Below are 23,163 nucleotides of genomic sequence, written 5' to 3'. Positions count from 1 at the left end.
ACTGCATGTATGTAAGGATGGCGGCCTGAAAGCTTGCGCCAAGCATATCTGGCTTCTATTTAAACATTTGTGTTGTAGATCAGAATAAGTACATGTATTTACATATTTACAGCTCGAACTACATGTATTTAATCTAAATTTTTAACATACATTCACCTATCGGTTCAGGTACGTCCCGCTATACGCTGTGTGACTTGTAAGCGTTATGAATATCGATAATATACATGTTACATTATACGCGTAGCAGGGCTGAAGGTATGTGGAATATTCATGTAGCCCTGAATGTCTGAATGTAGATATTCCTATGTAAAAATCTTGTTATGAAGTTATATGGGTACATACATGTACATTGTCCTTAGCCGAATGATATTCTATGACGCATCTCAACTGCGTATACTAACAGGTGCCCCGGTTACATGCAGTTGTGTGGATTTATTACCCGGGCCTAGCTGTGTGGACCACTCTTCTCGACACCACCACCAGACTCCGTCTCTACCCATCATCGTCACCTACTTCATCAAGTTTGATACCACATCATGGAATATCCTACACACCCTCCAGATCCAGTTGGTCCTTCATTTACTGATAAAAACCTTACGTTTATCATTAAAAGTGAAAAGGCCGTGCGCCATTTCTACTGTTCTTCAAGAAAGCTCTCAATGGCCTCCTCTATTTTTGCTCCCCTTTTCCCTGACGAAGCCTCTCATAAGAAGCAGTACCAAATTTCCCTTGATGACAATAACCCATTTATAATGCAAACATTGCTCGAGCTTTGTCACTTTGAGAGGATAACCCCGATGCATCCACCTACCCTTAAGGATGCCAGCCTATTTTCTGCATCATCACGAAGATATGGTCTCGTGAATATGATGGCACCCTGGGTGATGACTTGGACATCATCACTTTACGATAATGATAAACTTAACTTCAGCAAGGGGGATGATTTAATTGCGTGGCTCAACATCTGTCTCACCTTCGGCCAGGAGGAGATGTTTAGAAAGATCACTAGACGGGCTATCATTACGGCTACGGCAGAATCACTTGACTTGGCTGTGCCCATCGAGGGCCCATTCAAAGAAATTATTGGTTAGTCCAATTATCAACTCTTATAAACTTGATCTTGTTTAAACAACAGACCAGTTCAGGTATTTGAAGGCGTACACTTGAAGCTAATCGATGATATCATCAGAAACTATTGCCCGCCGTCGTATCACTGTTATTACTGAGCTTATTACAGTCGCCCTCGCATTACTCGCTCGATACCAAACAGCTGAGGGTATATGTAGTGAGAGAGGAAGAGAGGGAATCTGTCATGCGATGCTCATGGATTCAATTCTCGAGGGGCCAATGAGCTTTGGTTTGTATCAGCCAGTTCCAATTTCGCCGTATCCCGGAATGAGCGCAATGGATATTATCGGCGAGATAAAAGATCTACAATTACGAACAGATCCAAGCCACAGTGGGACTTGCGGTAGGGAAATTAAGATTGAAACTATCGAAAAGCTAAGGATTGCGATTGGAATTCTCGAACTTGTTAAAGGCTTGGATATTTCAAGGTATGACTTACAGGCGGAAAAAGCAGAAGAGTTTTTACTCCAAGTTGTGGAAGATCGGGCGGTTCAAACTTATGATAAATACCCAGAGAATGGTGGGGATGGAGAAGCCGAGAATAAAGAAAATAGAGGGGGCAGAAATGAGGAACCAATCCAAGGACCGAAAGAAGAAGTAGACGAAGAGAGAAACAAGGATATAACGTTTAGCGATAAAGACGGTGACTATGAGAAGGACGAGACTAGTTCTGAGCTCTCTACTCGTATCAACCACGATCTGGACTCTCTTTCCGAGACCAGTGATATTCAAGTTCCTGCTGGAGTCATTGACGGCTTTTCGGAAACCAAAGAAACAATCGAAGACTTCGGACCCCAGGTCTTTTTTAGAGATGGAGATGCTAGAAAAAAGAGGCATGATATTGAAAAGGATGGGGGCGGGGAGCAAAAACAAGAAGGAGAAGATCTGAAAGATAATGACTCTCTAACGGAGGATAAAGACACAACTACTCTAGTCTACATGCAAAAAGTGATTCCGGGCCATTCAAATATCACCATGAATAATGAACTTACACATGTAAACGAGACGTACACTTCACAAGCGACCAACGGAATTGAAAGCGCGCCCAATCCAGAACTCGTGGAGAATACGTCTCCCAAAATTGCACCCCTCAGGCACGCCGTGGCAAGAGCCAACGCCGAAGCACACGGACAAACATGGTCAACCCCTGGCTCCGAACTAGCGAGAAAATATCAGAGGGGACCACGAAACCCTTTCCCTGATGGAATAACAGTGGGTGATGTATCCCATGAAGGCCACATAGCCAATCTTAAGGTCTTAAAGAGTCGGTTTCCTACGTTGGACGTTAAATACCTCACCACGTCCCTCAAGCAGAAAAACTGGGACTTGCAATTGGCAACAGAGTTTCTTTCTGCCACCGAAATCGCAGTCACGGATAAAAACGACATCGATACTCATGACAGAACTGTTTCTGTGATAGATAGGTTAGCCATGGAGCCTACGTCCGATATTATCCATAAGGAGCCAGGTGAATATTTAGGAGCACTTGAGAAGATTCCTACCGAGGCTCCCGCAACTGAAGAAATACCTCAATTAGCTATCCAAGAATCTGCTCCCATTTTTTACGAGAAATCTGATCAAAACTCGATTACATCCCGAGAAGCGCCTTTGGAAAATTCTGACATCCATCAAGTTCCGCCACCAGCTACCTTGGGGCCTGTCTTAAACATACAACCACCAATACCCCGAAAAGCACCGCTAAACGACTCTACTAGTATCCAGAGTGTTGTCCTTCGACCAGCTACTCCTGAATCTGTCTTTGAAAAAAGCACATTTATACCACAGGAAAAGGCCCCGGAAGGTTCTATCATAACAGAGAATCTTTTACCACCTACAGTATCTGTCTCTGATGGGAGTACATCCGCAACACAGAAAGCAATGTCTGAATGTTCCGCCACAAAAGAAACTCTCTCACCAAGTACTATCCTCAACAAGGTCAGCATTTCACGTCTGATTGCCGGGAAGCTCAGTAAGGAGGAAGCCGAAAAACGTTTCTGGCCGCTAGAGGAGGATATGGAGATTAGGGAATACTTGGCGATCAGTGCGAATAGAAAGACAGTGAAGAAGCTAGTGCATCGGTTCCCCGAGTCGACTGCCGACAAGGGTCTTATCGATGTGCTCTACCGCTCAGGTTGGGATCTTGCAAAGGCTACTAGCATGTTGGAAGGCCTTGGGTTAGTTCGACGCGCAATTTCAAGTTAGCAATATAAATTTGTAGGAACTGGGAAACTTGAGGTATGTCAGTATTCTAAGATACTTACGAATAAATCCGATCATCGATCCTGTCTGCACTTAGATTCCAGTCTTTGCAATGGCTATTTTAATTTTTAGTGTCAATGATTGCAAATCAGGAATTTTGAAATCAAAAGGCAGAGCACATAAGTAGGGTAATATTGGCGAGTATATAACTTGGCACCGTTAAATCTAACCACCCCTTTAATTACCCAATGCTGGGTGAGGCCATTCATATCGTAAATCCCAGTATCGTACCAACCGTTAGTTCATTATTTGACTGGCTTTATACTAGTATCATTTCGAATGTGGATATCTAGCTAGGATTTTATTCCTCTAGATATATCTGTTACTCCATATATGGGCATTGCATATTGGGACGTTCTATTTTGGAGATAAGGCTTGGTTAAACGTAGTTTGTTCATGTCTGAAATATCTAATAAGCTATGGCTATATTCCTTTTTAATTTTACTCAAGCACCTCTAAACCTGTATAAACTCAGCTTTATATCACACCCTTTACCATATATCTTGCTCGCCATAATTACTTGTGTTAGGCACCATGAACCCCCGGCCCCCCCTGTTATCTACCTCCACCATCTTAAGATTTCCCCTTCTCAACGTCGCCACCCTATCGAGGTGTCCGGCCCCGACGTAAGCCTAAACTTCAACCTCAACTCGGGCGGCTGGCGCAGCGGCGTCTATCCACCCCGTCGATTTTTTACACGTGCAGCGGCGCGGCAACTGTTACAATCGTAAAGTGGTTTCGGCAGCGGGAATAAGCTGTGCCCGAGGGAAACACTTGAATTGCGGCGATGCACGTGAACATTTAGCCCCGCCTGATCATGAAGGTCGCTTACATGAAGAGTAGAGTTAATGGATAAGCTGCTCGTGCTGGGACCAGCACTAATTCACTAACTATCGTCAGAGATTTTAGGTACTTGGCAGTGAGCTGAGGAACTTGTGCAGTGGGGTGTTTGCGCATGCACTTATTACATAGTATCATCCCTGTTCCAAATCAAAGGAATGTGAAAATCCATGCAGCCAAGTAATCAGTACCCCAGAGACATAAATGAAGACTGAGAAATACTTCGGGATTGAAGCTTTCACACCGCGGATTGCTGATAAAGCGACACGTCAACTGCAGAGGCAGGTAGAGTAGATGCAGGAGCTTCACTCTGAGAATGAAGAGTTAGGTGCAAATGAGTGTAAACATAAGAACTTATCAGACTAGGCAGAGGAGCTGTAGTCACACGCGATCTTTTGTATCCCCTTATCCTTATCGAGCAAGCATGTAACAAACCTTCTATGGTTGATACCACTCAGGTGGACCAACAAACCCGACTCCGTGAAAGTCTTGGTAACAGCCCACTATTACTGATCAACCACAGCAGTTATCTTGGAATCTGAATTTAAAGCTTTGTCTTGGGTGCGGCACAGCCTGCAGCAGATATGTAGGATAAGCGGGCTTGCATAAAAGGACTGTGAATCATCGATCGAGAAAGCCAAACCTCTTTCTCCCCCCTTCGCCGTTTAAAACGAAGCAGTTTTCCTTAATCACTAAGAGGAGAAAGAAGCATTCCTACCTCTAACAAACCAATCATAATGTCGTCGCTTTCGAGTCTACCAAACGAAGTTCTCCTCCTAGTTGCGGAGCGTCTCGGCCCTAAGGATGTCAATTCGTTTCTTCAAACAAACCGGCGGTTCGCAGTTCTTTTCACTCAATGCCTGCATAAGCTTGCCCTTCAGGATGTAGATGATTTCACAGCGCTCCAATGGGCTGCGTGGAGTGGGCATAAGTCCCTTGCGAGATTGGTGCTTGCGAAAGGCGCAGATATCAACTACCTTCCACCTGCCGAGGAGGAAGATAAAACCTGCAAGACGGCTCTTCATCTTGCGTGCGAAAATGGAGATGAAGAAATGGCTCAGCTCCTCTTAACGCACGGAGCCAACATCTCAACCCAGATCCCACCACGGGGGACGATGTCGGGGACCACGGCGCTTCACATGGCCGTTAAGAGTGGTTCCGAGAATGTCGTTGCTACTATGCTTTCACACGGGGCGAACCCATCTGTGACGGATATCAATGGGAATTCACCGCTTATCTGGGCAATCGGGAGTGCTCATGAGAATATAGGGATAGCGAGGCTATTGCTGGAGGGCGGGGCGGATCTCTCCCTTACGCCAAAGGGAACAACACCTCTCCATTGGGCGGCGAGATTGGGGCATGATGGTATGGTGAGGATGTTGCTGGCGCACGGGGCAGATTCTGGGATTCAAGATGCGACGGGGTTGACAGCCCGCGGGCGGGTTATTGCGGACCCCGATGTTTCCGATGATGAGACGATCGAAGGGCGAAAGAGGGCCATCAGAATTCTAATTGAGGATGAAAGGAGATCCGCAATGTGTAAAGTTGCGCCAGAGGAGATTTTGAGGCCCATTATTCAATTCATGCACATATGATGAGGACTGCGGTAGGCGGGTCCCTAGTTATTGTTTATTTTCGTCGCTATCATTTTGCTGTTAGTTCTTTTTTACTTAACGGAATCAATCCCGGGTATCTTTTTCTATTCCATTGGCATGGTATTCTTCTATTCCTTCGAATTGTCTTATACCCACATCGATGTGTAGGGGTTTGGCGTTTCATGGCTATTGCATTGGGGTGCGAGTTTGGTTTCTATTTTTTTTGGAACTATTAGTTTTATATCAACATGTTACCTCTTCCTATTGTTCCACCCGCATGAGAGGTCTTGAAACCTTGTCTGCTATCTAAGCCGAGGGTGATGGTAAGAACTTAGAATGGTAGTTTGGATCCTAGTGATAATAAGCTCGGTAGCGAACATTACTAGTGTTGGCCGATCTGGCGGGGAGAAACCCACGTATAGATACCTGGGTCGATGGATCAACTTTTCAGCGTTCCAGCGTGTCGGTAACTAATACCAAAAATTAGTCCTGGTATCTGGTATTTGCTAGAGTGTTTAATGGAGTCAGCCATGGTTGCAACACCCAAGGAAACAGAAGATGGGGGGCTGTGTTAAGGTATTGTTCCAGACTTGTGTTCGTACATGAATCCCTGTAAAAACACTCACCGGCCAAAAGTCAGAAGGGCTATCTTCATTAGGCAGTCTCTATAATAAACAAATATGGAAAGACAGTAAACTTACGTACAAAAAAGGGAAGACCAACTGCATACAGTACCGGTACTGTATTCATGTATGTGTGTATGTAGATGGTCCTAAAATGCAGTTAGAAATTGATCCTTTGAGCATTTCTGTTTTGATGGATCGGTCAAGTCTCTAGAATCAATTTCAGATTTAACACTCTAGTACATCGGTTTTTCTTTTTTTTGTCTCGATGTTGTCGGAGATATCCCTTAGCGTCCTACCTGCATCACAATTTATCACCCATCGGCTTTAATTTTAGCCGCGCCTCAAGTCACATGATTGGCTTGTCGCGTGTGTTGCGGCTGAAATGCCTTTGCGCGGTTTAGGAAATACGCGCGGGGTCAACTATACGCGCCTCACTGTTACTTTTAAAGCCATCTATCGGAGCATATGTGAAATCATTTTTATCTGGAAAGCCATTGCTACTTGCTTGCCAACACTTTTTTCAGTCATCGGGATTATAATATGTGTGTCTTGTTGTACTTACCCACAAGGTTGGCCGGCAAAAGTATGGTGAAGCAAGAAGATGAGCTGTCAAGCTCCACTCCAGGGATGGCTTAAGAATTGGTTCATGTGCGGCCCCAATATAATTGCATCTCTGTAGAAGCTCTTCCATGAGCGTTTGCTGTGCCGCGGAAGCCGAGAGGCACTTGGTACATGCGGTATATCGAATAGTCATTTCCTCTGGCCCCCCCCCCCACAATGAGACGAGTGAGATTTAAAAGGTTTTACATAAAACATTCAGTACCCAAGTTGAATCACATTATTCTCTGGCTATTTTCTGATATCTGGCTGGACGCGTTTGCGCCTGCGCCTAATATGACGTCGCAGGCTTGTGCCGTTCTCCTGCAGTTCAATACGCATAAGTCATAAATCACCATATCAAGGAGTGAGTGCCTATTTTCTGCCCGGTTTCTCAGTCTAGATTCATTCAAACGTCTTTCCACATACCTTTATTGAATCCTTATTACCCCGCCGCTTTCCTTCTCCACATCTCCGCAGTTGGGAGGAGAGAAATGACACTAAATCTTTGTAAATCCTTCTATCCTTCATGGAAACTATCACCTTTTGTCACAATCTCACCCCTATTCACGGGTATTAGCTCCGTATAGCCAATACTATGGTCTAGACATTCCTTGTCTCCAACAACTCCGCCTCCTCTTTCTGCAAGGAGTGGCAGATTCGATCTGTATTCTAGGAATCTCCGAGCTAAACCACCTGTTGTTATGCTAGTCTCATTTTTCAGATTTCCAAAGGGTTGCTTCCTATTCACCTCTGTTTAGGGACAGTTTTGTTTAGCATTCGATGTCTTTGACACTTCATCGCCCAGACACCGTCGAGAATGACCTTAGGAAGCATTCAGAACATACGGCCACCAGCCCTTGACCCTTGACCACCTTCCGTATTCGCGGGCTCGAGTCTTTCAATGTGGTCTCTTTACCTAGTCGCAGAAAGGCGGCCCCTTTCGCAGTTTCAGAGCAAAATAGCCAGGTGGGTAACTTTCAAACTCGCCACCTATGCAAGAGGGAGACAGAGATTCTAGGGAACTACCTCTACCACTGTCTGTCTGATAAGTCATTTCCCCTATGATAGGGAATGATTGGTCTTGTCTCAAAAGTTGAAGATTTTTCTCACCCGGTGACCGCCCCGACCGTGCTCTAGATCTGAAGACAGTATTGACAGACGCCCATCTACCTAACTCCGTCAAGCGGCGTATGCGCCTATTGAATTTCTAGAACTTTGTGAGTTATCTTGTAACCTTTTGCTAACTTTTCTTCCTACCGTTCGTCCTTCATCATTTATAACCTCTTTTCTTCCTAGTTCTGTTTCCTGTGAGATTTATGTAGAGCCAGAACTGACCACCACCAAATCTTATAAACCAGAAAGAATATTCGATCCCAACACCCTGTACTAGACAACATACGAGATATGCCCGGTATGCCCAGCCGTCTTTCCTTCTAAAATTGCGCAACTCATCGAAAATCATCCGTTTCTTGCAAACCATCCGCAATCGCCATAGCGACATCCAAACCAGTCTGTCTTGCGACAGTCTCATCCAGTTCAACTAATTATCCATCAACAATTTTTCCCTGCCATCGATGTGTCATTTCAGAGTTTATGAATACACCTTATGCGGTTGCAGATGGACAACATTGGTGTCCTCTTGTTTCCAGGGTATGTTGCCCCTGACTAGGTCTTCTTGAAGAACGCTAAAGACTGTTTAGGTGATGGAGAGCTTACATGCTACGGAAACCCGAAATACGAAAAGATTGTCGAGAGGAGTGCCTGTGGACGGGACGAATGTCCACTTAAGGGACTGTATGATAAGGTTCCGAATGCAAGCAGGGGGGGGTGAGGGTGTATTCTGACTTCTTTGTATTCGCGATCTGTAGCCTCTGATTATCTGCTATAGTTCTGTCTGTATCGTTTTTCATGTCTTACTTTAATTCAGACGAATAGCTCATTTCTCATGGATTCCCCGAGTGAGATACTATGACCAAATATTCGATTGAAGCCGGCCACCGGGCACGCAAAGCCAAAAGTACCCGCCCCCAGCGAGTCTCTGGCATGCATAATTATAGGTCTTCGAATTTATGAAACCGCTGCACCCCTGTGCTATCAGTCCCACCCAAACTCAATACCTGATCAAATACGAAATTGCACTGGTACTTTTTTTTAAAAAAAAGAATAGATATTTTCACTAGTTATCGAGAATATACTTATCAGCATATTACGAGACATGATTATATCTTTGAGTAGATCAGTTCCAATAATTTCTTGCTGGTAAAACAATACCTTTGCAATTTGTACTTGATCGTTACAATTTGGGGGCAACGCCAAGGCTCTAAATTCTTCGCAGTTGGATGATTTAGCGCGGAGAGCGGTCATGTCTTGTTGTGGCAAAATCTGAAAGGTTCCTCTAGCTATCCTGAAGATCCTGCAGGTATTGTGGCAACCACATTCCCCGGCCGGACATTTTATGTTTTACTTGAGCCTAAAGATGATCGCATAACTGTATTGTAGCACTTTAGGAAGAGGTGTGAATTGAGGGTGATTAGTTGCGGTAATTAATGCCTAAATAAGGAAGATGAAATACGATCTCTAGATCATGAAGTATCACTCGGTAGTTTGCATGTGAAAGTTCTGTAGCAGCTAGACTCGTTCCCGGTGCCAGTTATTTTGACGACGCTTGTCGAGCCAGAAAAAATATGAGGGAAGTTGTAATGAACTGTCGACCTCTCTGCTTCTGTAACGAGTATGGGAGTCTGGGAGGACTTCTCCTAAGCGCTATTTTGATGGAGGTTGCTAACTCTCAGACCTAACACAATGGGACAGTAATCGACCTGAGCTTATTTGACAGAATTGTGTTGTGAACGATATCTTTTGAGTGACGATGAGTAGCTGGTATTGCTCCCGGGTTCCAAAAGCAACCCAGGCGCGTACCGCAAGTCTATATCTAGGCAGTACTCTATCTCCAGGAGAGTCATAGGCAATGAGGTGGTATAAAGATTACATGTATGGGTTCTAGTTATCGCGAGTGATATTTTATGATTACTAAGATCGTGCCCAAGTCTAGGTCTCGCGAGTCAGCAGATGTAGACCCAAAAGACTCTAGTGTGCCCTCAACGGATATAAATTATGAATTTAGTAACAATTGTGCACTGCATTCATAATTGGGCGACAACTTTAATTAAAAGCGTATGTTTATCTCCGGCTCGCCACAAGTCCTGCTATCTACATATGAATAACAGAGTTATTTCCACTAGTAGAACTACTGGGTGAACTATTGATATCTTCAATATTCACCTCATCCACTGAGCTTACACCCATAATATCGACATTCCATTCGACACTGTCCATAAGTCTTCCATTCTCTTTCGCAATCTTTATTACCTTCTGGATAAAGTCCAGGTTTGAAACTGCAAACACCTGTGCAGCTGTGCGGCGTTTGCGCTTTTCAAGTGAACGCCAAAAGGTAAAGATGCCCACGATACCCATTGAAGGATAAAACCCATGTATATCGATTTTCACCAATTCAGAGGGTTTAATTGTTGTGGAAGGATCGGAAGCCGCCATACTTGCCGCGTCTTGAGCGTCGATGAAATCTTTCTTTCTATAACAGAAAACTTTATACTCATCATTGCATCCATCATAATCAGATGGAAATAAATCGACGAATGTAAAGAAGTAACCCTCCCATTTGTTTCTCAGATTCTCTTCGACTTTTCTGAGTTCTTTTACTTCACTCGAGCTCTGGATGCCTGAGGTTGCCAGAATGTAAGCGGCTTCCATCCACCTATTTTCTTTCCCTGTCGCCGCAAATGCAATCATTTCCTCCTTCATCCAATTATTGTCCGTGTACTGTAATTGATTATTTGACCACTCGTCCCATATACGTATCGCTGCACCACATCGGATAATCTTTCCGTTTTCATCCTTCCAGCCTGCTTCTCGGTGTTTTTTGAGTGTCTCCTTAGATCCAATAATGTTGAAGATTTCTTCTGAGTTTATATAAATCCGGACGGAAGTATATGTATAGATCCCCTCAACCCATCTCCCGTGTATCGATGCCTTTACCGCATACATAATACCTTCCACCAGAGCAAACACATCCATCGGCTTTCCCTGAAAAGTGCTCTTTCTGAACATGTTGTTGTTTGAGTTCGGCCCGAAAAAGACGCCAAAGCTGCCCTGTTCTTTCTTTATTCCCTTTTTCTTATCTATGACCTGTAATTCCGAATGTCCATATACATATATGAGCATCTCACCATCTTCATTCATCATTATATCTTGCCCTCCAGAAATAGACCATGGAATGAGGTCGAGTTCGTCTATACCACGGTACAATGGCTTCATAACTAGGCCTGGAAAAGCACGAAGGAATTCTCGACCCAATACAATCTGAATGTTGACTTCCGGATGACTAGGGAAAAGCTCTTCTACCACCCAAGTAGAGAAAATGTGAGAACGACGATCTATCTCTAAGGAGATATCGGCCACCCCTATCAAGATTTTTCCAGGTATAAACACAGCACCCAACTCCAGGTACCAACATCTTCTTTCTTTTTCAGTTATTTTTGATTCCTCATCAAATCCAAGCTCTTCGGCCACAGACTTCAAAACAAATGAATGTGATGTGGTCTCATCTATCAGGCAGCGAACATTCATGTGTTTACTTCGATTCTGCTGACACATTGCCAATTTTGACATCAAAAAACGCAAGAGCTTTTCCCTATGTGTTTCGGAAGTCTGCTCCTCAGCGAATGTATCTTGGGCAAGAGAGGATGTAGGTACGGTGACTCGTGCTGTAAAACCGTGATGCACCGTTAATTGGCTGTGGGGCTTGTTGGCAAAGTTGCTACCCAATTGAATAGACATATCCCCCCGCTTTTCGCCTGAGCAAGTTGGAAAATGAGTGAAAGGAGGCGGTTGGCTAACGTCAGTAGATGTACTTGAATCGTTAATCATCTTGGGGGCATTCCCTTTGGATCCTTTTAGTGATGGCATCTTGCTTGCAACTGATAAACTCTTTGGAACCCCGCTCCCAGAAGGAAGTCTTCTGTGTTGGGTATAATGATGTCCTTCTAAATGTCTGATCATGAGGGATGACGGTTGACCCGATGGTAGTGACAGTGGAGAGGGACTGATTTCTTTCTAATTCCACAAGAGGATACGTTGTGTATCGTGCTTTACCGCTTTACTCATATATTGTCACTCGGTATCCTAAAAGAGTTAGCCTCATTTCGGGTTTGCGTGGCCTGGTCCTCAGCAAGTATAGACCATGTACACACAGAAAACATGTACCTACAACCCCCTACAAGACCGGCCAAGATGCGCCCCAAACTCTGTGTTGGTCTTGTGCCAAGACCCCTCGAGAAATACATGTACTTAGGATTCGAGGGGGCCTTGCTCAACCCACTCTTTACATGTTCATCGCCGGCCACCCACGACGTTCGCCGCCCTTCTTGGACCATCATCTTCTCAACTAAGTCAACGATAATGCCAGCGGAAACTCAATCAGAAATACTAAACAAATCATCGGCCATTCGTCATTTACTAATCTCCAACCTCAATAAGATACAGGCTACTAATACACCAACAGTAATACAAGACTACATATGCTCACTGCGTATCTCACATAGCAACAGATTCTACACACTCGTGGTCATGCATATGCGGCTAGTTGTGAATAAACAAAATCAAGATATCCTACACAACCGCAGCTATGGCTAGCAGTGAATAAACAGAACATAAGAGTAGATCACAAAGTCACTATTTTGCGGAGATTGGCACACGGGCCCGCTCACCCGCTGTAAGAAAACCGCAAATCGCTATTAATTCCTCGCGGGTCGGTAGCTTTCCTTTATCATGAAGCCCCTGGAAAATCTGGAGGAGCTTCTGCCGGCAAGGCATTCCGAGCGCATTAATACGTGCTCCAGAGGCTAGACCCCAGGGCTTCGTGAGCCCTAGGACATCCCCCCAGGTTTCGATGGTCCGCTTTTCAGCGCCAGGTTGTCTAAATTTGCCAAGTACTGCGTTGAACAAGGACTTAACACTGAGGAAAAACATTCTTTCACAGAATGATGCCGCAGATATACGACTTTTAACATCGATTTGGAGCATCGCCTTAGCCAGCTCAAGTATTTCCGGGGTCTGTTTATCTCTGGGCGCCTTTGAGAGTGCCTCAAAATGAAGCAACACGGACTTCTTGAGCATCTTCTTTTTGTCATCCAGCCAAAAGAACTGGTTTTGACATTTCTTACCGCTACTCGTTGTCTCATTGAACCTCTTGCTGCGGAATTCAGCCACACCTTCTTTGCCCCTTTCAATATAAGTTGCAATTTCAGCAAATATACATCCAAAAGCCCAGATATCAATTGACTGTGTAACTGGAACTGCCTGATTGCATTCCGGGGCCTGATAGTCGGTGCCTCGATCTTCAGAGATTAGGTATGTCTCACAGACCGAATTTCCTTTCCCAACAACCTCCGTCGAAAATCCGAAGTCTGCGAGAAGGAAGGTATCTTTGTTAACAAAAATATTCGCGGGACGAATGTCCCCGCGTAAATATTTATGCGAATATCCGTCCTCCCTAGTGAGGACCAGACCGTGGGCATCTTTCAAAGCGGAGGACAGCCCGTGGAGAGCGCTGTAGAAAGCGAAGTTGTGCTTAAAATTTCCGAACGGGGCTTTATTATCCCAGTTGAGCAATTGCTCGAGATTCATGTCTTCGACAGAGTTGAACATAATGTTCCATTCTGTTCCCTGGATGTAGGCACAGAAGAAGGGTGTGATGTTGGGGTTTTGGAGTTCTCGGAGACGCTTCAGTTTTCCGAGTTCTTCGATGTTGGATTCCTCTTTCTCCTCCGGTTGGTTGGGGTATATTCTGCGGATAAGAAACGTTCGTCCGTCCTATTCAAAATTAGGATCAGACTTTACAGCAAGATGAGATGGATTATACCACATACCTTATTTGGCTGGGGCTTTAAATTCTCATGCGCCGAGCTAGACACCTCAGTCCTAAACACCCCGCTATTTCCAAGTGGTACCTGTGACAAAAACGGCACCACTGTTTCCGTATCAATAATCTCCACCGGCCTGGTGGAACTAAACACGTGCGGAATAAATTTATGCTGAACTTCTAAGAAGTGCCTCCTTAGCACATCTGGCCTTCTCATGCCACCAAAGACACCCGCCTCATCTAGAGCGTCTAGTGATAAAGGAAGCCTATCCAAACGCTGCCTATACAAAGAGAAAATACAAACAGACTCTACACAGCGCATGTGTAGTAAGATCGCAAAGAATGTCAGGTAGGGCTTATTTGGTGTGAGGATATAATTCACAAGGCTGTGAACGTCGGTGACGGGAAGACTTATATTGCAGTCGACGAGGATCTTATGGATTTTTTCCCGAGTGAGAAAACGGGCGATGGAAGCGGGATCAAAGAATCCGCGCTGCGAGATAGCGTTTTGCTCAAGGGCTTGGATGTTCCAGAATGAGTTTTCCCGGCATTGTTTCTTTGTGGCACTGGTATTCATTATGAGGGTTTGGGTAATGTGGTATTGAAATGCTGGGAATGGGTATCGGGGGATGTTGAGATTTACTGATATTGAGAAATCGTTTATTGAAGTTTAATAATACTGATGAATAACAGTGTCCGTCACTTGGATTGAGAAACGTTTCGTGGGTGGGGTTGATTTGAATATAGGTATAGGTATGTTTGACCAGATATTCAGGAATCGAGTATGAGATATTTAGACGTTGATCGGATGTGGGCGTATATAGGAACTCGTATAATCAAGTAAAATAAGACGATGGTGCTGATGGTGCTGATGGCTATTTCCTGGTCAATTAAAGAACTCTCAGGCTTATATACGTTTTGAAGAATAAACGACGAAGCTTAGGCCATCGATCCTATAAGGTCTGCATGTCTCGCAAATTTTTTATATCACCAATTACAACTAGCGAAGATAGTCAAGAGCTAGCTTTAGGCATACTTAAAGCGCCCTCGAGAAGCGCCTGAAGTGGGCACTAGTTAAAAGCTTACACGCGCTGAAGTTTAGTGAAACCAACAAGCCCACAACTAACGATACAGCTATAACTGCACTGGAATTAAAGTCTAAGGTGTCTTAGGGCTGGTAGGTAAAATTATAAAAACCAAAATCTTAAGATTTTCCGCTGATTGCTGCGGTACTCAACTCTAGCTTGTGTCTCAGAAGCCTGCGGCCAGGGCGTTTAATGTAAGGATTTTCAACATATTAGGAAAAGACCAGTTTGCAACTACATCATAGCTGAGAACAAAGTAAATTAGCCGCCGATAGCAATGTGGTCAATGTCGCATAATTTCAGCTCTATGTTATTATTTCTTAACTCCAGGTCTTCTTTGTGATCGCGAAGACGGCAATGGTCTCCTACTGCTAGGACAAATTACACCACCACAAGTTGGAGTTTCGTCGAATTCAACAAATAGAAAACGTTAATTGAACCAGACCTGATATGATAAAACGCTACAATGCAATATGATATATCCAACCATCCCTATCCAAATACAAATGCTTAAAAACAAACTTTGACCCGCAAAAATATTCCCTTATTCCGTCTCACGCAAACTTCTAATCTCACTCTATTGGGGCATGTCAGTGACTACTCCACAAGAAATGGCAGGTAGGGATACCTTTGTGAGTTTTCTGGGAGTTACTATTCTAATTTTATCACCGATTTGCTAAATAGTCGATAAGCTCCTACTCTGATGCTGAATACAAACAAATAGGGAAAAACCTCTTTATACCACTTGCCATCCTCAGGCCCGAATAAATTCCCCAGTACCTTGTCGATCTTCTTTCTTGACATATAGCGGTCCTCGAGCACGAACTCTTCTGGCATACTGGACATGATGATAACCTTAAAGGCTGGAGATATGAAAAGTCTTGTGTGAATGATTCAGAGGCCTTGAGGGGGAAGAAGGCAACAGCCTGCCTGCTTAGATTTATATCTGCGCCGCACTCTAGATTTCACTGCTGGCATATCGAAGTGGTTGCGGCCCGGACCGTACCCCCTGCAGAATGTTGCCTGAAGGTTTCAGGCACGCAACATCGAACAAGCTAGGCGCCAAAGCTTGCATTGGATTTTCCGAGCTAGCAAAAATGCATAATGCCTCCAAATAGAGGGTACCTATTGGAGTACATCTACTCCACTTCGCCCCATTGTATGGATAAGTTTAGATACACACACACAGTCGAAATCGAGAAAATCTCTAGCTCTAGTCTATTAAGAACACTTCTAGCTCTAGTCTATTAAGAACACTTCTAGCCCACAGTTCGCAATAAACACTCGTATTTTTCTGACGATTTTTGGTGTATGCAATAGTGGCCTAGTTCAAAAACGTCAGGAAGATACGAGTACATGTAGGTAGTTAAGTAGGCAGTGCAGTTCGTGCACAATCCCAGCTGTCCTCGTGCGCATAGGCTTTAGCGGATAACCGCGGGGTTCCGCCAACGCACTCTACGCGCTTCCACGCGCACGTGGTAGCTGATGTTAAATAGCTTACCGCGTCCCAGATATTCGTGACCCCTAGCCGGGGCTCTGGTTTCTGCTCCTACATAGCCGCTCACTTCCTTCAGGTACCCCTGGGTCTATAAATCGTCAATAACTATATGCACAATATACGCAATTCGCGACGTTTGTTCCAGCCCGCCGAGATAAATTATCCAACACAACCCCACCAGTAACACCATGGCCTCCGTAAGTAATATCTTTTTACCTCAGCATCGAGTGTGGGTGTGCTAACCCTCCAACCCCAAAACCAGCTTAGCACATGGGGAAAATACCCGTTCGGGATCACCCGTGTTGTCCCATGCGTCGATAATCTGTATCAGCTCCGCGATGAGCTGGAGAAGCGCGGGGAAGAACTATTTGTGGATCAGGAGTCTAAGGTTAGACTAGAGGTGTTACATCGCGGGATTCTGTGGACACCGCCAGTACAGGATCTGCAGGTAGCAAGTTCAGGTATGAGAATTGTAATCATAAGGTGGGTTACGAATAATTCTGATGTAGACAGGCTTGTCAATAGCAGGCAAACCACACATCTCTAGTACTGCAGAATTGGAAACATTCTTGAAGGTAGGTATCTAATACTACCACACGGTATCTATTGACTATAGGCAATCAATAAGCTAACTTCATATCTATCCACAGCAAACATCTAAAGACAAAACCGGTACAAAGATCTTGTCCGTATTTCCGTCCATGACTATAATGATAAGTATACATCCCAAGCTAACTCCGTAGGTATATAGTTTAATTCACCAATTAAACACCTGGTCTCGTCTCAAGATAACGTTTGAGTTATTCTGTCTGCTATGTAGCTCATACTCCATCTTCCCAAAATACCTCCCCTTTATCTTCGCCTTCGGCATCAAAGACGAGGAAACGGACCGCCACTTCTCTGGCTGCTCTCCACGGTTCCACTTTAATGGTGACCTGCCACTGGGATACGGTAGGTCTTTATTCATCCCTATGTATATACCCCAGGATTGTAATAACGAGTGAGGCTGTATATATGCACATCGTACTCACAGAGCTCTGCTACAACATCCGCTACTACGCCGAAAACGGGCGCGGCGACGAAGAGTTCCCCTGGTCGTGCCGCCACTGCGCCATATATCAGCAGTACTCGCTCCAGGACAATGCGTCGGTCTGGGTGCTAGTGCAAGTACCGCTGAGTGCGCAAGAGGGGTTGAAAAGGATTGTGGGTGAGAAGGGAGATGCAGGCCATCCGATGCAGTTGCACTTACACTTCCTTGTAGAGTGTGAGAGGGGCTGGAGAGGATATGTTAATTACTTGGGTGGGGAGCTAGAGAAGATGGTAAGTGACCTCTCCGGGCCGCACGGGACTCGGTGGTTACACGCTTCTCACTTACATCTTGTTGTGGCCGAAACAGAGTGATCGGATCCGGTTTCGCAGAATCAATAGTGTCAATTTTGGCGTAGAGTTCCAGCACAGTCAAGACATTGGTGTTCTCAGGAACAGGCTCAGTCAGGCGTTGTCGATCCTTGAAGCCAATCTCGACACGGCACTCAAGCTAGCAGCCCACTATGAAAATTTGAAACCTTACCGAACATGCACCATTGGTGCCGACATCTGTTTCAGGACGGAGCTGACCGAGTATGAAAGCTCTCTCAAAGGCCATATCCGGAGCGTCAAAGAACTTCTCGTGACATCTGAGGATATCCGGCTGATGGTAAGCCTTTGACTATTTATATTGCGTGTAGACTCGTGATAAGAACGTGCAACACTAACGTCTCAGATCCTCAAAGTCCTCGACTTCCGCAACGACGAAGCCATGGAAGGGAACAGCTCAGCGCTAAGGGAGCTCGCCGCCGACGCCGCATCAGAGAATAAGCTTCTTGTCACGCTTGCGGAAAAGACACGCGACGAATCACGGTTTATGGGCATTGCGACGGTGGTGGCGATGATCTACCTGCCGGCGGGACTGGTCGCTGTATGTTTACCCTTTCTTAGATCGTGAGGTGTATGTGTGGTTTGTTAATTGACAGCGCTGTGTGATTGTGCGGATTGTAGGCGCTGTTTAGTACGAGTCTCGTCGAGGTCTCAGAGAGCTCGAGCATGGGCGGGATTGTGGTGAGGAAGCAGTTTTGGGTGTTTGTGTTGGCGACGACGGGGCTTATGATGGTTACGATTTCGGCGGCGTGGGCGTGGAACTGGAGGTCAAAGAAGAGGAGTGAGCAGGGGAAGATATAGAAAGGGGATTTTTTTTTAATGAAGATTGTTTATTAGAGCCTTGGTATTAATGATAGATAATAATGATTTGGATCAGTTCGAAGGGGCAGAATTTCCCGGCCGCCAGCTACCTAACGCTTTCACATCATTTCCCACCATTTTCCTTGAATAGCCTTTGCAGAGTGGTTCTGCCGCCTCTCCGTCTTTCATCTACTTTGCCCATGGCAACTTGGCGCATAAGAAATTCCTACCCATCCTCGTTGTATAACCAGCGCTCCGCCAAAACCGTAACCACTACTTCCAGCCCACTGGAAACTCACAGGTGTCTACAGAAAACACATGTAGTACCGCCGCCTAGCGCTGAGCGCGGCAAATACTCAGCATCCCAAACAGTAAATATGCCAAGCCTGGCTGTCAAAAGACTGTTCTAGCGATCATTGACACCTCTTGGCACAACGAGAGAAGCGGAAGCTCATACCCAGCCCGAACACGAAGGAGTAAGTTCGTGCCGAGCTTGTCGTATGTTTATAGACAGGTTTGTATGGTTTACACACACACATACAAGCACTTAGGGACAATGGTATGTTCAAATTCATGTCATCACTAAGTGCCTCCCTCCTGCCGCCGTAAAAACCAGATCTTATACGTATCAGCCCGGGGCTCACTCCATCTATCCTAGAAGCGGCACCCTGTTACTATGTACATGTACCCATCCAGTGTTTCTATGGCGGCTGGAAAGCACGTAGGGGTAAAACCTCCACACCGGGATATATCGGGGGGGCTCTATGAGCTAGTGTAAGCTACATGATGTATATCTAAGATCTCGGCACACCGACGCACCTCGCAGAGCCGACCGACGCGGCCCCTATAGATACATGTATGTAACTAGCTCCAAACTGAGCTTATCACCAAATATACCACACCTGTATTCCATCGTCGGTAGTGTAGTGGTTAACATACCAAAACTCAGCTCGTAGGTGTTAGTGCTGTGAGGAGATCTTGGGTTCAATTAATCCCAACCGTCGACATCAATTCTTTTTTTGTTTCCATTTTGTAGGGGGGCTCCACGCACCCAACCCCAGTGGCCTGCTCCCCAGTCGCCGGCCGTGTCTATCACCTAGCTGCTAGTTCTTTCACGCCCAGCTCACACGTTACAACGGCTACGTGGTTCTAAGCGGTTGAGCATAGGTGTTCCTTTTGAGATGTTATAAAGTCAAGCTGCGGCACTGACTTGATCCAACCATCATCACTCTCTCACTCTCACTCTCGAGCATTCAGAGCAATGAGACCTCGATCACTAACAACCTAGAAGCGTCCATCTGATATGGTTTCGCCCACGCCAATCGCCCACTCTTGTTGGTAAGTGAATAAAAATCTACCCCCTGACTACGCTCTAACTACTTACATTGACTCACAAGATATCACTCGTCCGCGCTATAATGAATTGTATTACTTTATAAATTAATTACCACTACATACATGCATACATAACCACATTTAACATCCTCCACCGTGTAACCTAACCATCAACCTCAACCCTCAACACCATCCGCTGCCTTATCGATCTCAATCCTCTTATTCACGCCGCCGCCGCTTCCCCTGCCCAGCACCAGCACCAACGGACACACCGCTGCCGCCACAACTGCCTCAAATATCAACGACCTACAATATTCCCACCGTCAGTCTTCTCTAAACCTCAGTCAATAGCACGTAAGTAGACATACCTTCTCATCTTCCCTCCATCCCCCACATCCTTCAACGCGTCCATCACCAACAAAAACACCGCGCCTAGTATCTGCCCCCCACACCACAACAGCGAGCTCGTCAGCTCAGGACTCACCGGATGCGTCAGCTCCACCACCCACTCGAGCACCACGGGCAGCAGACTGAAGCTCGTGGCACCAAGCACCGCGCACACGATGTATGGGGGCGCGAGGGCGCCGTTGACGTCGACGACCCAGATCAGCACGATGTAGCATGCAGCGATCAGGGGCACTTGTATCTTGATGGCAAGGAGGAAGCTGTGCGTTCGGTCGATGAGGGGAGAGATGATGGCGCTGGTGATGAGGCCGACGAGGATCAGGGCGGCGCCGGCGAGGCCGGCTTCATCGGCGGTGTAGCCGTAGGGGAGCATTATCTACTCTTACTGTGAGTATTGGGTTGGGGGAGCGATAGAGAGAGTGCTTACCTGGTTCAAGAGGGAGGACATGGCGTTGAAGAAGCCGAGATAGATTGAGAACTGTGGGCGCAAATCGTTAACCTTCTGTCCCAATACAAGCCTACAGTTCACCGAATAGCCTCCTTACCAGCAGCCACACGATCCAAAACTCCTTATTCCTCAACACCGCACCCAGAGCCTCCTTAAACGGCAATTTCAGCGTCGCCGCGCTCGCGCACGGCGGCGTCGGCGGCCTCGCCTGCACCAACACACAAGGCACACAGGCCACCGTCGCAATGACCGACACCCACAGCACCATTCCCGGGATCTTATCCGGACTTGTCGCAATCATCGGGTTAATAAGCTGTCCCAGCGCCGCGCCAAGAGGGTTGGACAGACTCGCCAGCGCAGTGGCCGAGATGCGGCCGCTGGAAGTGAACCAGAGGTCACTGTAGTATGTGGGCGCCGAGAGAACAAAGGGCTGGGCGAAGCCGATTAGGATCTGCCCGACCATCACCGCGCTGAAGGACTGTGTGCGCGTGCCGGCGTAGCGGATCCAGTTACCGGAGAGGGTGAGGACAGAGGCGACGAGGATGGCGGTCTTGACACCATGATGGTTGAGGGTGTATATTACTGCGCTGCATGAAGATTGATGGAAGTGTCAGCTACGGACTGACTGTCTATATAAGAGGACTAGCTAGACAGGATCACGAACGGACTGGCAACCGCAAAGGCAAAGAATATCACCGTCGACAACCAGTTCACCGGCGTCTGGGACGGCAGCCCAAACCATATCTGAGAACTGTCACTGACAGGCGCAAACGTGAGCCACTATGTCGTTACTCCCCAATCAGCAAACCAACCCAAGCAACCACTCCAGCGGGTGCAAAACTCACGCCCCAAGAGATCACAATATTCAGCAGCATCAGCATCCCCAGCCCGAGCCATCGTCGCTTGTACACTCTGTACACCACCGCGCCTGCCTCCTCCCCCGCAAATGTGTTTGGACTGTCGTTGTGTATTTGGCCCATCCTCTGCCAGCCGGTTTCGGTATTTGGATGATCGTGGTTATGGTTGTGTGTAGCTGAGCCTGAAAGAAGGCCGAGCGATTCCAGGAGTACCATCGTGTACCGCTATATATGGTCTTGAATTCTTGATAATGTGGGGGGCGAGCACCCTTGTTTTTAGTAAGGGGGGTGAAGCAAGATAAGGTAATTGGCGTACATATGTCTCGTCCCAAACCAAACTCTTACAGATGGATGGTCGCAAAATGTGGAAATGTGGAGGCGGAAACAAAAAGCACAGATTCGTTAAATAGAGGAATGGGTGTGCGGCTGGCAGTGGTAGCTGACGGTAACCTTGTCGAGAATTCCGGCCTCGACAAGCTTCTTGATCTCTGGATAAACATCCTTGCGAGAAATGTCGAGATTGGAAATGATTCTCGAGGGCAGATAACCTTACTCTGGCTACTCGAATCTCGTACTGCAACTAGCTACGCAGAGATAAAATTGGCTATGCAGCGTGCTGAGTAGTAGAGATGCTAGTTATTAGAGTACAACCCTGAGAAATACGGACCTCCATGACTAACGACTTATCTCGCGAACTTCTCGTCGCCCGTTAGACATGGGATGGAAGCTACAGTAGAATAGATGAGCACCCACAGATCTACAACGGTGTGCAGTCGAACTGCTATGCACCATGTGATCATTGGCACTGTGATACCTACTCTTTCTAGGGCCTGCTCCGTTTACAGTCTATCACAGATCGAGTCCGATATATCTAATTGAGCATGTTCGGGTCCAATCTATCTCATCGAATACCCATTGGGGTCCAGTAGTGGAGTTGAGTATTGGGGTCCACGGTCAGGTCGGTCACTTCTGGGCACGGCACAGGAACGAACGGTCCAAGGTCCAACCTGTTCCAACATGTCTTGCATATGTTTCTTTTTGCTGCTCAGTTCAAGGGGTAAAAACAAAATCGGCGTGACTGTCAAAAACCGTTATGGCGCCCTTATAAATACATGTATGTAAGCAGGCATAGGTACACAAAACGAAGCCCTTTTTGGGTTTATGGGTTGAGTTCCTGCATGTTTGGATCCCCAGTTGTAACTTGCAACCGAACAGGCTACGGGCACCACTACCGCCGGCCCTTATCATAAGGTCTCAGAACAGGTGTTCTACTCTACCCAACCAACAACTTTCCGTGTCCAGGACCGGATCGAGTTTTAGGTTTTAAGGTACT

At 46.1% G+C, this 23,163-nt stretch overlaps 6 protein-coding genes across 6 annotated transcripts; 3 read left to right on the top strand and 3 right to left on the bottom strand.

Annotated features, from left to right (window-relative positions):
* Positions 1 to 659: 659 nt before the first annotated feature.
* LAJ45_05853 (uncharacterized protein) lies at positions 660 to 3,330 on the top strand (the record flags this gene model as incomplete). Its single annotated transcript, XM_046115422.1, has 2 exons — positions 660 to 1,086; positions 1,190 to 3,330. The coding sequence occupies 2 exons, from the start codon at positions 660 to 662 to the stop codon at positions 3,328 to 3,330; spliced, it is 2,568 nt and encodes an 855-aa protein (XP_045971471.1).
* Positions 3,331 to 4,964: 1,634 nt separating this feature from the next.
* On the top strand, positions 4,965 to 5,822 carry LAJ45_05852 (uncharacterized protein; the record flags this gene model as incomplete). Its single annotated transcript, XM_046115421.1, has 1 exon — positions 4,965 to 5,822. One exon carries the CDS (start codon positions 4,965 to 4,967, stop codon positions 5,820 to 5,822), a length of 858 nt encoding a protein of 285 aa, XP_045971470.1.
* A 4,436-nt stretch (positions 5,823 to 10,258) lies between these two features.
* Positions 10,259 to 11,380, bottom strand: LAJ45_05851 (uncharacterized protein; the record flags this gene model as incomplete). Its single annotated transcript, XM_046115420.1, has 1 exon — positions 10,259 to 11,380. The coding sequence occupies one exon, from the start codon at positions 11,378 to 11,380 to the stop codon at positions 10,259 to 10,261; it is 1,122 nt and encodes a 373-aa protein (XP_045971469.1).
* Positions 11,381 to 12,796: 1,416 nt separating this feature from the next.
* On the bottom strand, positions 12,797 to 14,562 carry LAJ45_05850 (uncharacterized protein; the record flags this gene model as incomplete). The annotated part of the gene is made up of 2 exons (XM_046115419.1): positions 12,797 to 13,936; positions 13,993 to 14,562. The coding sequence occupies 2 exons, from the start codon at positions 14,560 to 14,562 to the stop codon at positions 12,797 to 12,799; spliced, it is 1,710 nt and encodes a 569-aa protein (XP_045971468.1).
* Positions 14,563 to 16,756: 2,194 nt separating this feature from the next.
* LAJ45_05849 (uncharacterized protein) lies at positions 16,757 to 18,785 on the top strand (the record flags this gene model as incomplete). The annotated part of the gene is made up of 9 exons (XM_046115418.1): positions 16,757 to 16,765; positions 16,831 to 17,029; positions 17,082 to 17,143; positions 17,219 to 17,253; positions 17,320 to 17,519; positions 17,602 to 17,888; positions 17,965 to 18,264; positions 18,331 to 18,525; positions 18,606 to 18,785. 9 exons carry the CDS (start codon positions 16,757 to 16,759, stop codon positions 18,783 to 18,785), a joined length of 1,467 nt encoding a protein of 488 aa, XP_045971467.1.
* A 1,511-nt stretch (positions 18,786 to 20,296) lies between these two features.
* LAJ45_05848 (uncharacterized protein) lies at positions 20,297 to 22,046 on the bottom strand (the record flags this gene model as incomplete). The annotated part of the gene is made up of 6 exons (XM_046115417.1): positions 20,297 to 20,426; positions 20,489 to 20,901; positions 20,953 to 21,003; positions 21,071 to 21,560; positions 21,638 to 21,753; positions 21,819 to 22,046. 6 exons carry the CDS (start codon positions 22,044 to 22,046, stop codon positions 20,297 to 20,299), a joined length of 1,428 nt encoding a protein of 475 aa, XP_045971466.1.
* Positions 22,047 to 23,163: the final 1,117 nt, after the last annotated feature.

This window comes from Morchella importuna (genome assembly GCF_003444635.1).
Source record: "Morchella importuna strain M04M26 chromosome Unknown Morimp01GS016, whole genome shotgun sequence".
Classification (NCBI taxonomy): Eukaryota; Fungi; Ascomycota; class Pezizomycetes; order Pezizales; family Morchellaceae; genus Morchella; species Morchella importuna.
This window is presented reverse-complemented; position numbering and strand designations above follow the sequence as displayed.